At 41.2% G+C, this 14,716-nt stretch overlaps 2 protein-coding genes across 12 annotated transcripts in view; one reads left to right on the top strand and one right to left on the bottom strand.

Moving 5' to 3' along the window:
- Positions 1-1,820, bottom strand: part of LOC309657492 (zinc finger protein 300-like) — a 47,578-nt gene extending 45,758 nt beyond the window's left edge. The window contains exon 1 of the mRNA XM_082455041.1: positions 1,596-1,820. The gene's annotated coding sequence lies outside the window, so the exon portion shown is untranslated. The remainder of the gene's footprint in view (positions 1-1,595) is intronic.
- Positions 1,821-1,926: 106 nt separating this feature from the next.
- The window catches only part of LOC309657496 (zinc finger protein 300-like), a 28,603-nt gene continuing 15,813 nt past the window's right edge, over positions 1,927-14,716 (top strand). Inside the window, exons 1-7 of one of the 11 annotated variants that reach the window (XR_014261826.1) lie at positions 1,927-2,087; positions 4,451-4,495; positions 5,241-5,367; positions 5,658-5,753; positions 6,582-6,616; positions 10,109-10,236; positions 11,599-11,806. Coding sequence is in view for 7 of the 11 variants with exons in the window: in XM_082455054.1 (XP_082311180.1) it covers positions 2,079-2,087; positions 4,451-4,495; positions 5,241-5,367; positions 5,658-5,753; positions 10,129-10,236; positions 11,599-11,651 (438 nt within the window). In the remaining 4 variants the exon portion in view is untranslated. The other 10 variants (XM_082455059.1, XR_014261824.1, XR_014261825.1 and 7 more) reach the window with 10 other exon arrangements.

Here is a 14,716-nt window from a genome sequence, read left to right as displayed (position 1 = left end):
GAAAACAGGCAGCCCACGAGATCAGCTCACTCCTAAGTGGAACGGCCCACACTTAGTGATCCTAACCACCCATTCTGCCCTGAAGTTGCAGGGGATCACTCCGTGGGTACACCACACTCGAATGAAGAGGGCTCCTGAGCCCCAACCTCTGGAGAAATAACCCAAGACAACAGACACCATCCCCCACCCCCCCGCTCCACACTACTCTTGTGAACCTCTCTCCAACCTAAAACTTCTTTTCCGAAAAAAGGCAAAAGGTAAGTAACTGTATATGCCAAGCAATAGGGATTTTAGGATAACTGGATTGCCCTAGATTATCTGTTGGCTGACCAGGGAGGGGGTCTGTGCACGTCAATACAATATGTTGCTTTTTACATCAGTGCAAGTGGCCTGATTGAAGAAAGTGCAGACAGACTACTAGAAAAACCAACTTGGCTAACAGAAGCCAGCCAGCCTAATCTGGCCGAACAAATTTTGGAGCAGGGTAAAACAAGCCCTCCCCAGCATCCTTGGTTTCTACGTTTTCTGGGCCCCTTAAGAACCATTGTCCTCTTGCTGATATTTGGGCCATGTAGTTTAAATTGTCTGGTGTCCTTTGTCTCCAAAAGATTAGAATCTATAAAACTTCAAATGGTGGTCGCTAAGGGATACAAAGTCAGGTCTGAGGCCAGTCAACAATCAAACATATCTCAAGGCAGCAGGGGAGAAGTTGTGCTCCTCCACCTGGGGTTATGACAACACCCAAACTCGGCAGGAAGCAGTTGCAGAAGACAGAGCCTCGCCCCTCAGCACCCGTCAAGAATGAGGGGCAGGTCAAAAGAAAGAGGGGGGATTTGCCACTGGCAAAGGCCACTAGTGTCCCCTGGGGAAAATAAGATGGAATCTAAGTGATAAGGTCTAACCTCTTCTTTTGTGCTTAGTCTAGTTTCACTGGCCTGTAGAGGGCCGTGTGCAGAGGCCTTGCACCTAACCCATCGCATTAGAGCTCCCAGAGCAGAAGCGCTGTGCTGGACACCCCAGCCTGGCCTGAGGTGAGCAGAAGCCTGCGCACGACATTCAATTCAAGATGGCGGCGGCAGCAGCAGGTCGTGTGCAGACGCTGTACCCGGCACTTCAGTCTGAGGTGCGTGAGCAACACGCCTGCCCCTCACCCAGGAGATCTCCACCCCGCCCGCCACTGACAAGAACCCTATAAAGTAGCCCCGCTAATGGTCCTTCCAGGAGAACGTGTGCTCTACAGCACCAGTTTGCACGTCTCCATTCTTTGACCAAAGAATAAAGCTTTCTTTTGCTTCTGAAGTAGACCCTTTTTGGGGCCCGACTCCAAAGGGTCGGGAACACACCTTCTTAATATTGAACTCCCCTGAGGAGGAATTCTGTCTCCAAGCTTTTTCAAATTTTTCTCTTTAAATATTACCCAGACGAGTTAGCTATTGGTCACCATATTTGTGTAATCAATATAAATTTGTGTTTGTGTTCTTCGGAATTATCCCACTCAGTCAGTACTAACTTCAACCACTGTTAGCTTCAATTTGCAAGCATTTTAATGAAATCTGTAAGATGTATTTCCCATTTTGTCGTAACTTCATACTCACAGGCCCACAACGAAAAGCCTTGGGCTCAAACTCAAATTCCAGAGTTAAGTCCTCAAATTTCTAGTGAAAGCCGAGCCTGCCGGGAGAGTTCTTAAAACGGAGTAGGTACGGACGCCACCGCAAGATTCCTGGCACAGTGCGCCTGTGCCTCATCCCCCAGTGGACCTTTTGCCGGCAAGTGGGTTGGGGACCGGGGCGGGAAACGCAGTGCTGGAATTAGGTGGAACGCCCCGGGACCACACCTCAAGCGCGCCTGGCCTCTCGCTGCGCATGTGCGGCACCTCCGCGCGGGCATTCTGGGAGATGTAGTTTGCAGTCGGAGGGAACACGCTTCAGCGAGCCCCGCGCGAGGCGGCTTCTTCTGCGCATGTGTGCCCGCCAAGTCCTCACGGTGGTGACCTCGCGCGGGGTTGAGTCCCGAGAGGTTAAGCCCCTCACCTGGCTGGCCTTGGTCGGGGCTGGAGGTGCGCCGTGCAGAGGAAGATGGCGTGGGTATGAAGGGGTGGGGAATAATAGGGCTCAGCCGGGCTTCGGGGTAGAGGCGTGGACCGGCGTGTGTCAAAAGCTACAGTGACCCTTCCCAGCCCGAGTCCGTGAGCCCCGGGTGGACGGGCTCCCGGGACTGCGTTCTTGCGGGTCGGGGATCGGGCGATGCGGGGGCTCTGCAGGTGTAGCGACCCGGAGCGCATCCACCGGTGGCTGGAGCGCACAAGTGGTTAACGACCGGAGCGCCCTCCGGGGTGTGGAAAGAGAACCAAGCTTTACTGAAGGTCTGAATTGTTGCCGGTGGAATGCTACCTGCTTTTCCAAAGGTGTCTAGCTATAACCCCACAGCAACCCCGTAGGTCAGTTTTTCAAATTATGGGTTGAAACCCAGTACGGTCGTGAGTATGGGTGATGAAATCTGTTCAGTTAGTAAAGACTAGTATTTTTATTTGCCAGTACTTTTTAAAAGTTGGGTTATAATTTACGTAGAATAATTTGCACGTAACTTACAGAGAATAAAAATGTAAAAATTGGGCTTCCCTGGTGGCGCAGTGGTTGAGAATCTGCCTGCTAATGCAGGGGACACGGGTTCGAGCCCTGGTCTGGGAAGATCCCACATGCCGCGGAGCAACTAGGCCCGTGCGCCACAACTGCTGAGCCTGCGCGTCTGGAGCCTGTGCTCCGCAACAGGAGAGGCCGCGATGGTGAGAGGCCCGCGCACCGCGATGAAGAGTGTCCCCCGCTTGCCACAACTAGAGAAAGCCCTCACACAGAAACGAAGACCCAACACAGCCAAAAATAAAATAAATAAGTAAATTAAAAAAAAAAAAAAGTAAAAATTGTTGTATACACCCATTTAACCACCACACCATCAAAATACAAAACATTTTAATCCCCCAGAAAGTTCTGAACCTTCCCAATCATTCCCCCCGTATGCTGAGAAACAACCAGTTTTCCACTTTCTACAGTTTAATTTTGCCTTTCTAGAACATCATATAAATGGAATCCTATAGTATGTACTCTGGTATGTGAACATTTAAAAAAATAAAATACTGTAAAATATCACATATGTATCTCATGGGATAAGCATTGTTTTATGAAACTTACTATAGCTACATATGTATTTTTTTTCAATGACTATTTTTTTGAGCATCTATGAGCCAAACACTGTTCCTGGTGCTGGCTATTGACTATTCAGACAAAAATCCCTGCCTTTATGAAATTTTAGTTTTAGTTAAGTAGAGATAGTCAATAAACAATAAGCATAATAAAATCAGTAAATTATGTAGTATACTAGAAGGTGATGTGTTATACACAAAGAAAAAGTAGATCAGGTTAAGGGAAATGGGAGAAGGGTTAATTTTAAATTAGGTAGACAGGGAGGCCTCCTTGGTATTTGACGAAAGTCTTGATGAAATAGTGGAAGTGTGTGCTGGCCAGAGGGAACAGCTAGCATGGACGTAAGTGTGCGCACACACACACACACACACATAACCCTACATTATCATTAGGTTGTTTTGTAAAATATATTTGTTAGCTTAATTTAAAAAGGGGTGGGCGGGTAAAGTCACTGGTACAACACAGGTATTATTCCCAATTTTACTGAGGCTCAGAAAGGTGAAGTGACTTGCTCAAGGTCAAATAGCCAGGAGGTAAATTCAAGCCCAGATATTTGTTTCCAACTCTCCTACTTTTTACAACATGTCTCCCAGCCTAAAACACAGCATTTGACTGAACTCTGCTCCTCCTCAGCTTAAACCACAGGGACCTGCACCTCAGTTCCCCTGAGGCAGATTCCATACAGACTGTTGAATGGATCTCACCATGTGGACACTATATTTCCAAGTCTATAGATGTCTTTGCCTAGATCCTTGGTCCCACTGAGAACCCAATACTGGTGCATCCTGCTTTCAAACTGTAGCCTGTCTCTATTCCTAGAGCCCTGGTTGGAGTCCACAGAGTGCATGACTAGAGGGTCAGAGAAGGGTGTACATCAACTACCACTTATATTTTGATAAATTTCTGACAACATCATTTTTGATGATTACACATTTACTTGGGGGGTATATATCTATTTGACTAACCAGTTCTTTAATTTGTTCCAACTTTAAGTATGTTAAAAAGTGCTACAACAGATATCCTTGTAGCTAAATCTTAGTGCAAAAATCTGTGGTTTTCTCTCAATGAATTCTGGAGGACTCGGGGGAAATTCTCCCACAGTGGCTTCTTCAACCCAACTGTTGAGGCAGCTGTGTTTGGGTTGTTATGGTCACCTGTGTCAGGGTTTATTACACCAGTGATTCTGGAATCTTCAAGTCATACCTGGTCTCACATGGCTCATTCTCTTAAACCTATCTCTGTCTTCATAGATCTCTGCCTTCACCCAAGGGTTACAGAAAATGACCAAGTCCCAGGTAAGTTAGTTTGTTTTGCTATACAGGAACAGTAGTACAGGATTGTAAAAATGACCACATGAGCTGAAATAGTTCAAAACAATCTTAATAATCAATGAGATTTTCCCCATTGGTTACAATTATTCTGTGACCTTAAACTTTTTTGTCAAAACATTGAATCCTCTCTTGGTTATACAAGTATAGGGAAATGAAAAATAATAAAAACAAATATTTAGTACACTGTAATTTAAAACATTGAGAATTAAAGTGTTTTATTCTTCGTGAAAAAGCTTATCAAGAGCGGTTTGAACAGTGCCTTCTCATTGTATAACTTTTGACACTGAGTAAGCATTTTTTCTATGGCTTGACATATTGGCAAATTGGATCAGCTTCCAATATTTGATCCTTTGCATTTAGGACAGTCAGTTCTGGACATGTAGTGGGTACTCAGTAAATATTTGTTTAATGACTTATTATTAAATGAATGGCCTAATGGGTAATTATTTCACAAGTATAAAGTATTTCAAATATGAGTTTTGTGTCATGCACAAAATGGAACATAAATCTAGACAAACAGGCATCAAAGCACAGTGCTGGAGAAACAGAATGAGACCAGTTTAGTGTAATATCTCCAAAAACGAAGTGGGACTAAATTTTGGGAAGCATTGTCAACTAATGAACATGGTTAGAAACAAGTTGCCATGCATTTTTTTCCATTTTATGCATTATAGATCATTTTAGTTGGAATAGCAATGTGTTGTTACAGAGACCAGTAACATTCAAGGACGTGGCTGTGAATTTCACCCAGGAGGAGTGGCGGTATCTGGACCCTTCCCAGAGGGATCTGTACCGGGACGTGATGCTGGAGAACTATATCAACCTCATCTCAGTGGGTGAGGACCATTTCCCAGTGTTGATTGGTTTGCGCCTGGTTGACTGCTTTTCCTTTCTCAGTTGCTCCAAATTGCCAGCCCTCTGAAATACTTTTACTAGTGTGGCTCTGAGTCTCAGTTGATGACAACTGACAATCTTTGGGGAGATATGGCTACACGTTTGTTTAAAAAACCTCTTTTTAAGGTACAAATGAGCACCTTTATCAGGCAGTCCCTGATGAAGCTGAGAGTTCAAAGGACCTGAAGCCCAAGTAGCTAGGTCCAAATCCCTTATCATTTCTCATTGACAGGATATAAAACCGTCAAGCCTGCTGTGATCCACAAATTGGAACAAGGAGAAGAACCATGGATGGTGGAGAGAGAAATCTCAAGTTGGAGATACCCAGGTGAGTTAGGTGAAGAGTTGTGTGGATGGAAGTGAATGAAATGAAGTTCACAGTTGGTTAATGAGGGCTGACATCTTTGAGAAATATGCTTCAGATTCTCTTCTTAAAGGCCTCGGACCTTTGGAAATAACTGGGTACAGTTAACATAAGTTTCATATCTACCTGAACACCATTTCTGTGTACCACCTTCACATATTAATGTGGTTTTTTTGCATGGCTGTTAGAGAGTTACATTTTCTCCTTCAGGTGTATTCTGCCTGTGATCCCTATCAACTTCATTTAGGACCTTGAGAAGATATTTTTCTCTTTTTTAAAATTGTGGCAAAATATAGACAACATAAAATTTACCATTTTAAGCGTTTTTAAGTGTACAGTTTAGTGGTATTAAGTACATTCACATTGTTGTGAGACCATTACCACCATCCATCTCTAGAACTCTTTCATCATCACAAACTGAAACCATTAAAAAATAAGTCTCTGTTCCACCTTCCCCCAGCCACTGGTACCCACTATTCTACTTTCTATAGCTATGAATTTGACTATTCTAGATACCTCATATAAGTGGAATCTTAGAATATTTGTCCTCTTGTGTCTGATTTATTTCACTTAGCATAATATCTCAAAGTTCATCTATATTGTAGCATGTGTCAGAGTGTCATTCCTTTTTATGGCTGAATAATATTCCATTGTAGTATATACCACATTTTATTTATCCATTCATCTACCAGTGAACATTTTGAGTTATTACCTTTTAGTTGTTGTGTATAATGCTTCTATGAACATTGGTGTACAAATATCTGTTTGAGTCCCTGCTTTCAATTCTTTCAGGTATATACTCAGAAGGGAAATTGCTGGATCATGTGGTAATTCTCTATTTACATTTTTAAGGAATTCCCATGATATTTTCCACAGCTACTGCACAATTTTACATTCCCACCACAATGCACAAGTGTTCCAATTTCTCCACATCCTCACCAACACTTGTTATTTTCTAGTTTTTTTAAGTAAATAGTCATCCTAATTGGTATGAAGTGGTATCTCATTATGGTTTTGATTTGCATTTCCCTAGTGATTAGTGATGTTGAGCATCTTTTCATGTGCTTATTGGCCATTTGTATATCTTCTTTGAAGAAGTGTCTATTCAAGTTCTTTGCCTATTTTATTTTATTTTAATGTATTTATTTTATTTTATTTTATTTTTGGCTGTGCTGGGTCTTTGTTGCTGTGCAGGTTTTCTTTAGTTGTGGCGAGCGGGGGCTACTCTTCCTTGCGGTGCGTGGGCTTCTCATTGCAGTGGCTTGTCTTGTTGCAGAGCACAGGCTCTAGGCACACGGGCTTCAGTAGTTGTGGCTTGCGGGCTCTAGAGCGCAGGCTCAATAGTTGTGGTACACGGGCTTAGTTGCTCCGTGGTATGTGGGATCTTCGCGGACTAGGGCTCGAACCCGTGTCCCCTGCACTGGCAGGTGGATTCTTAGACACTGTGCCACCAGGGAAGCCCCTCTTTGCCTATTTTAAAACTGGGTTGTTTCTTTATATATTCTGGGTATTAATCCTTTACAAAATATATGATTTGCAAGTATTTTCTCACATTCTGTGGGTTGCCTTTTCATTTTCTTAATAGTGTCCTTTGACACCCAAAAGGTTTTAATTTTGATGAAATCCAGTTTACCTATTTTTTCTTTTGTTGCCTATGCTTTTGGTGTTATATCCAAGAAATCATTGCCAAATCCAACTCCATGAGGCTTTTTTCTGTATTTTCATCTAAGTGTTTTATCATTTTTTTTTTTTTTGGCCATGCTGCAGTCAAGTGGGAAATTAGTTCCCCAATCAGGGATCGAACCTGCACCCCCTGCAGTGGAAGTGCAGAGCCTTAACTACTGCACCACCAGGGAAGTCCCAAATAAGTGTTTTATCATTTTAGCTCTTTAAGTCTTTGATCCATTTTCAGTTAATTTTTGTATATGACATAAGATAAGGATACAACTTCATTCTTTTGCATGTAGGTATCCAGTTTTCCTAGCACCATTTATTGAAAAGACTGTCCTTTCCCCATTGAATGATCTTGGTACTCTCGTAGAAAATCATTTAACCATATACATGAGGGCTTATTTCTGGGCTCTCTATTCTATTCCATTGGTCTATCTGTCTGTCTTTATGTCATTACCACACTGTTTTTGATCACTATGGTTTTGTAGTATGTTTTAAAATCAGGAAGTGTTAGTTATCCAACTTTGTTCTTTTTTTGGAGTGTTTGACTACTTGGAGTCCCTTGAGATTCCATGTGCATTTTAAGATGGATTTTTCTATCTCAGCTAAAAAGTCGCTGGGGTTGGACCTAGAGTTTTTGATCTTCATTTCTCTAGCATTCTAGCCTCCCCACCATCACCTTTGCGTTGTCATAGTGTCTTTTTTTTTTTTTTTAACATTGTATTAATTTCCTAGGGCTACAATTTAAAAATTACCACAAACAACAGAAATTAATTGTCTTACAGGTATGGAGGCCAGAAGTTCAAACTCAAGGAACTTCTGGCCTCATGGAGTTTGGGGCCCAGCATGGTGGTACATGAAAGCATTCTGGTTCCCCAACCTGTGAACTTTCTGAACCCCCTCCTTTAGAGTTTTTATGGAGGCTCCATTACATAGGCATGATTGATTAAATCATTGGCCACTGGTGAGTACTTCAGCCTCCAACCCCTCTCCCCTGTCTGGAAGTTGAGGCATGGAACTGAAAGTTCCAGCCCTCTAATCACATGGTTGGCTCCACTGGCAACCAGCCCCCATCCTTAGATGCTTCCCATAAGTCACTTATTAACATAACAAAAGACACCTTTATGACTCTCATCACTTAGGAAATTACAAGAGTTTTTGGAGCTCTGTGCCAGAAACAGGGACAAAGATGAAATATGTATTTCTTATTATAAATCACAGTATCACTGGGATAAAAGTTATGTGTTGAAGCCTGTGGGGTTCCAGTGGTAGATACAGATTAGAAATTTACTCACTTTCTTTCTTTAAAGAGTGATGACTTACATGTTGGGAACTGGGCCACGAAGCTCAGTAGGATTGTCAAATTCTGAGCCAAGGAGTGCCTTAACTGCTCTGGATATAGGTAGCATAAGTGTAACAGTAGTCAGGTACTGTCAGAAGTTTATAAAATATCAATAGATGAAAATGAAGATTGATAGGAATTTAGATACAGGGTGAGAAATCTACTGCTTAAGATTACATTAATAGAATCCAGAAGCTTGGAAAACAGGATATAAAGCAGAAAGTGGCAAGCACATAGTTGTCTGAGGATCAGTAATAATAAATATAATAATATCTAACTAGTGAAACATTACATGCTAGGCAGTATTCTGAGTACTTAAAGCGATTGACTCGTTTAATCCTCACAAAACCCTGTAAGATAGGTGCTATTATTATCCTTTTTTATAAAAGGGGAAATTGAGGCCCAAAGAGATTAACTTGACCTGTGCCACACATCTAACTAGTGATGAAACTAAGATTGTAATCTGGATTCAGAGCCCATGTGCTTAACGACAATTCATTTTCCTTCTGTGTTAGGTAGAGAGCAAGGTAGGGAGAGCATTTAAAAGTCAGGATTGATTCAGTATCTATGAACTATTGTAGAATAACATGATACACTCAGTAATCAGAATTTAGCAGTGACTCTAATCCTGAGGCAAGTTTGGCTTATCCTATGGCATATTTTCCTCTTACTGGACATAGGAATTCCTGTGCCCTCACACCTATACAAGAATGAATTACCGTTATACTGGTTACAAAAGTGTTCCTGTTTACAAGTAGAATTGATGGTTTTATAAAATCAGTTTCATGCTGCTGGATGAATAGACAAGAGCTCAAAGACACTGGAAGCAAAGAGACAAGTGAAGATTAATCTACAGCAATCCAACAATGAGTTGATGAGACACTAGCTCAAATCTCTCTGTTGCTCATCCAGTCCTTCCTTTATTTCCTCTAATCACCATTTTACCCTAGTCACTTCTGTTTCTCCTAGATGGGCTCCTCCCATTGACCCTGTAGCAGCTGTTCTTCTTTGTTCCTTTTTACTACTTCTTGGCATTATTTCCATTTTTCTCCCCATTTTACAAAGTCTTGTATGCATATAGTCAAATATATTTATGTTCATTGTCATAGTATCTAGTTCTTTTACTACTACTACAGTTTTTTAAAAAGTTGTGGCTTTCCTGCTAAGCTCAGGGGTATAGATTCCATTTAGCCTTGGTATTTCTTTTAGATATGGATACTGGGTCTGCAAGTAAAGATTCAATCTCACAATAGGGCAAAAAGTTATGAGTCATAATACATTAGCAGAAATATTCACCGACATATAGTTTATTATGCTTCCTTCTAGAAAAAGTCTGGCAAGTTGATGACCACATGGAGAGGCACCAAGAGAACCAAGGAACACTTTTCAGGCATGTTGCATTCATTGACCAGAAAACTGTGACGGAGGAAAAGGGTAACAATTGTAATGCACTTAAAAATAGATGTCATCTGAGCACAGCCTTTGTTTCTTCAAAACAAAGACTCCAAAGACATGACTCGTATCATAGAAGTTTTAACTATTTAGACTTATTTAGTGGTAACAGAAGATATGCAAGAAAGAATGAATGTAGTGAATGTGGAAAAGTCTTCTTCCAGAAGTCAGACCTCATTATACATAAGAGAACTCATACAGGAGAAAAGCCCTTTGTATGTACTGAGTGTGGGAAAGGCTTCAGCAAGAAATCAAATCTCGTTATACATCTGAGAAGCCATACTCTAGAGAAACCTTATGAGTGTACTGAATGTAGAAAAGCTTTCTCCCATAAATCACACCTCATTGAACATCAGAGAATTCACACTGGGGAGAAACCCTATGAGTGTAATGAGTGTGGGAAAGCATTTTTCCAAAAATCACACCTCAATATTCACCAGAGAACTCATACTGGGGAGAAACCCTATGTGTGCGATGAATGTGGGAGAGCCTTCAGCATGAAGTCACACCTCTTTGTACATCAGAGAATACACACAGGAGAGAAACCTTATGTGTGTACCAGGTGTGAGAGAGCTTTCAGTGAAGTGTCCTGCCTTATTAGACATAAGAAAATCCATACTGGGGAGAAACCTTATGAATGTAATGAGTGTAAAAAAGCCTTTTCTGAGAAGTCTGACCTCATTATACATCACAGAACTCACACAGGAGAAAAACCCTATGAATGCAATCAATGTGGGAAAGCCTTCAGACATAGCTCAGCCCTCTGTCGCCATAAGAGGACTCATAAAGAAAAAGTTTCTTAAAAGAGAAACTAATGTGGGAATATTTTCAACTAAAAATTACAGTGACAGAAAGCCTTCATTGGAAATCAAACCTTATTATGTATCAAGAAGTCTTAAGAAGAAGCCTATTAATTCAACAAATTTAGAAAAGTATGTAGCTATGTTTCTGTAGAACTCATATTTCAGACGTGATGCCAAAGTATTTCTAGAAGATATTACAGAAAGTACACCTCCTTGTTAAGGATAAACGCTTACTCTGGACTACAAAGACTTTTGAAATATTAATAAGTGGGCTAGTCAAAACAAAATTAGAAAATCATTTATGGACAGTATGCAAAGTATGAAAGCATTATATTCCAAACTGTTCTACATTACACTATGCATCACATAATGTAAATCATATAGGTATTGGAATTGCTTACGTGAAGCTAACAATTATGAATATAAAATAAGTATTATATATGTAGAATGACATTACCAATTATTTTCCACATTAAATAGTACTATTTTTTCTTTTTTTAATTATTTATAATTTTTTTTATTTTTTGGCTGTGCTGCACAGCTTGCGGGATCTTCGTTCCCCAACCAGAGATTGAACCCAGGCCATGGCAGTGAAAGTGCAGAGTCCTAACCACTGGACCACCAGGGAATTCCCTATTTTTTTCTTCTTTTAACAAAGTATGAATTGTAACAAAACATAGGGCCTCCTAAATAAGAATTCTAAAGTATAAAATAAACGTTTTTCCTGTTGTTTGTTGGCATATATAAAAGACTCCTGCTAATTCTTGATCAGTGATAGAGTGTGTAAATGTATTGTTATTTACATAAAGTATATATGAGATAGATATCATATGAGAGTGAGCAAAAGAAAATAGCCATGGCCTCTTACAACACTCACTACAATTTACATAGTTGTTTTTGGTGACTAAATTACCCCCTTTTTATATACTGTTATTGTCCCCTCAGATCTATATGTTGAAGCCCTAACCCCCAGTGTCTCATAATATGACTGTATTTGGAGATGGGGCCTTTAAAGAGTAATTAAGTTAAAATGAGGCCATTAGGTGGGCCCTAATCAGTCTGACTGGTGTCCTTATAAGAAGGGACTAGGATACCAGGGATGCAGATACAGAGAGGAAAGGCCATGTGAAGAGACAGCAGGAGGGTGACCTCAGAGGAAACCAACCCTGCCTGCCCCTTGATCTTGGACTTCCAACCTCCATAACTGTGAGAAAATAGATTTCTGTTTTTTAAGTCAGCCAGTCTGTGGCATGTTTTTTTGGCAGCCCTAGCAAATTAATATGCATACTATTATTCATTTTCACTGGATTACTTCATAAGTTTGAGTATACAAACTATAAGTACTACATAATCTAACAATATGATTGGGGGCTTGTTGTACTATGTACCATTTCTATCTATTTGGCATTTCCTAATTCACCTGTGATAGAATAGTAAGAAATACTTTTCATAAGGATTTTACAGTTCAGAAATATAGAGACTTTTTTCAGAGAAAATTATTCATTTAAAAAAATAAAATCCATTCAATGGTGGGGGGTAGATACCCTGTAAATTTCCATGTAAACATCCATGGCATTAGAAATCAACTTCTCCCTTATTTATTAATTTTAAATGCAACCTCATTTTTTCCTAAAGTGAGTTTTAACAGAGAATTATGTACACAGGTGAAAAACATACAAGAGGTGGTGTAAGAGCTCTCGTTCTGCAGGCAGCCAGATTCTAGATTCTAGATCTGCTTTGAGCCTTATTTTCTCTTCTGTGAATTAGAGATAACAACGCCCTAATTTGTTGGGTTATTGCAAAGATTATACAAGATAGTATATGTACGGTATTCATAAGATGTTAGCTATTTTTATGTTTTCCAAGGGTACAATTGGAACTTTCATTCTAATTAGAAAGATAGGGAAACGATTCACTGTAATCAGGTCTGTGATAGAGGGAGATAGAAAGGACTTGGGGGAGGGGTGTCACATGCATCATTGTGTTTCATTCTCCCAAGGATATGAGCCTGGAACCACTGCCCTACATTGCCCCTATATTAAGTCACTGATTTAGGGGTTAGTCCTAGAAGTGTATTGCCTATGTAACAGAAAATAAAATATGTGACATTGGCCTAGCACTTGGGCAGTGAGAAAACATGTCAAAGGCTGAAAAGATGATGACAAGCTGGCAAAACAATTGGTAAAATTGTCTCCTCTACATACACCTACTGTGCTAACAGCTCTAGAAGATATTAGAGAACAGAGTGTTAGTAATATTTGCTCACTGATATTAGCTGCATTTGGCAAGCTTTTATAAGAAGGAGATAAACTCAGGAAAAATTAGTGATTGACAAGCCAAAATAAAAGCAAATAGTCCAGAAATTTGGGGCCCTACAGAATTTTTTTTAAATTAATTAATTTATTTATTTTTGGCTGCATTGGGTCTTCGTTGCTGTGCGCGGGCTTTCTCTAGTTGTGGTGAGCGGGGGCTACTCTTCGTGGAGGTGCGCAGGCTTCTCACTGCGGTGGCTTCTCTTGTTGCGGAGCATGGGCTCTAGGTGCGTGGGCTTCAGTAGTTGTGGCACGCGGGCTCAGTAGTTGTCGCTCGCGGGCTCTAGAGTGCAGGCTCAGTAGTTGTGGCACATGGGCTTAGTTGCTCTGCGGCATGTGGGATCTTCCCGGACCAGGGCTCAAACCCATGTCCCCTGCATTGGCAGGCGGATTCTTAACCACTGCACCACCAGGGAAGTCCCCCTACAGAATTTTTTTCTTTAATTATTTCTAGACTTCTAATTGTTGAGAACGATTTAAAAGGTTTTGAGAATCGACAATCTGATAAACCTTTCAGTGAAATAAAGTGACTTAGAAGAAAGATCTTGTTGAAGCCTGATATCTTCAAAGTGTCTCATCTGCCCACCCCAGCTCCATGTTACAGGAGCTCAATTTTAGTCAGCTCCAACTGGGAAGACTTGGGCTCCCGTTCCCAGCCTAGCTCTTTCTTATACAGTAGCTCTACCCAAGACAAGGTAGGCCAAGAACACTGGGGCCCTGATCCACCCCCCTCCAGGCTTTATGTTTGTAGGGCAAATGTTCCACGCCAGGTGGTGATGGGGGACCAAAAGCTGAAAGGACAGCAGCCTGTTTTCCCAACTCCCACTTATAGAGCAGAGGTTCCATACTGGGAGGAGTAAATCAAAAAGACCTCGGGCTTCCATTTCTCCTCCCAAATCCCACTTGCAGGGAGGAATTTCCATGCCAAGAGGAGAAACCAAGAAGCTTCCTCAGCTCCAATGCAATAGTGTAGACATCTGTGCAGGGAGAGAGGGAAGAGGGAGGACTGGAAGCTCCAGAGCTCCACAGAGGGACCTGACTTTATTTAGTACACAGTGTGGAGGAATGCTTGACTTCAGACATTGTTGAAAACAGAGATCTTAGTGGCAAGCAATTAGAATTCTATTCCATAAAATAAGTAGCAACAAATGAAATAGCAGGCCACCCGAAAGTTTAACAGAGGGAACCAGAGAAATAGCTTAAAAAGTGCCCTGGAAGATCACAGTTATCCCTGTCTGGAAGGCTGTGCACACATCTAGGTTTCACACTCAGAACCAACTGGAGCAGGCACTTGAAAGGTATAGTCACTAACTGAACCTAGGCCAGACTTGAAAGAATTCTCTAAGT

This window comes from Balaenoptera physalus (assembly GCF_965194825.1).
Source record: "Balaenoptera physalus genome assembly, chromosome: 3".
Taxonomy (NCBI): domain Eukaryota; kingdom Metazoa; phylum Chordata; class Mammalia; order Artiodactyla; family Balaenopteridae; genus Balaenoptera; species Balaenoptera physalus.
The sequence above is the reverse complement of the archived record's forward strand: the minus strand, read 5'-3'. Positions and strand labels throughout refer to the sequence as shown.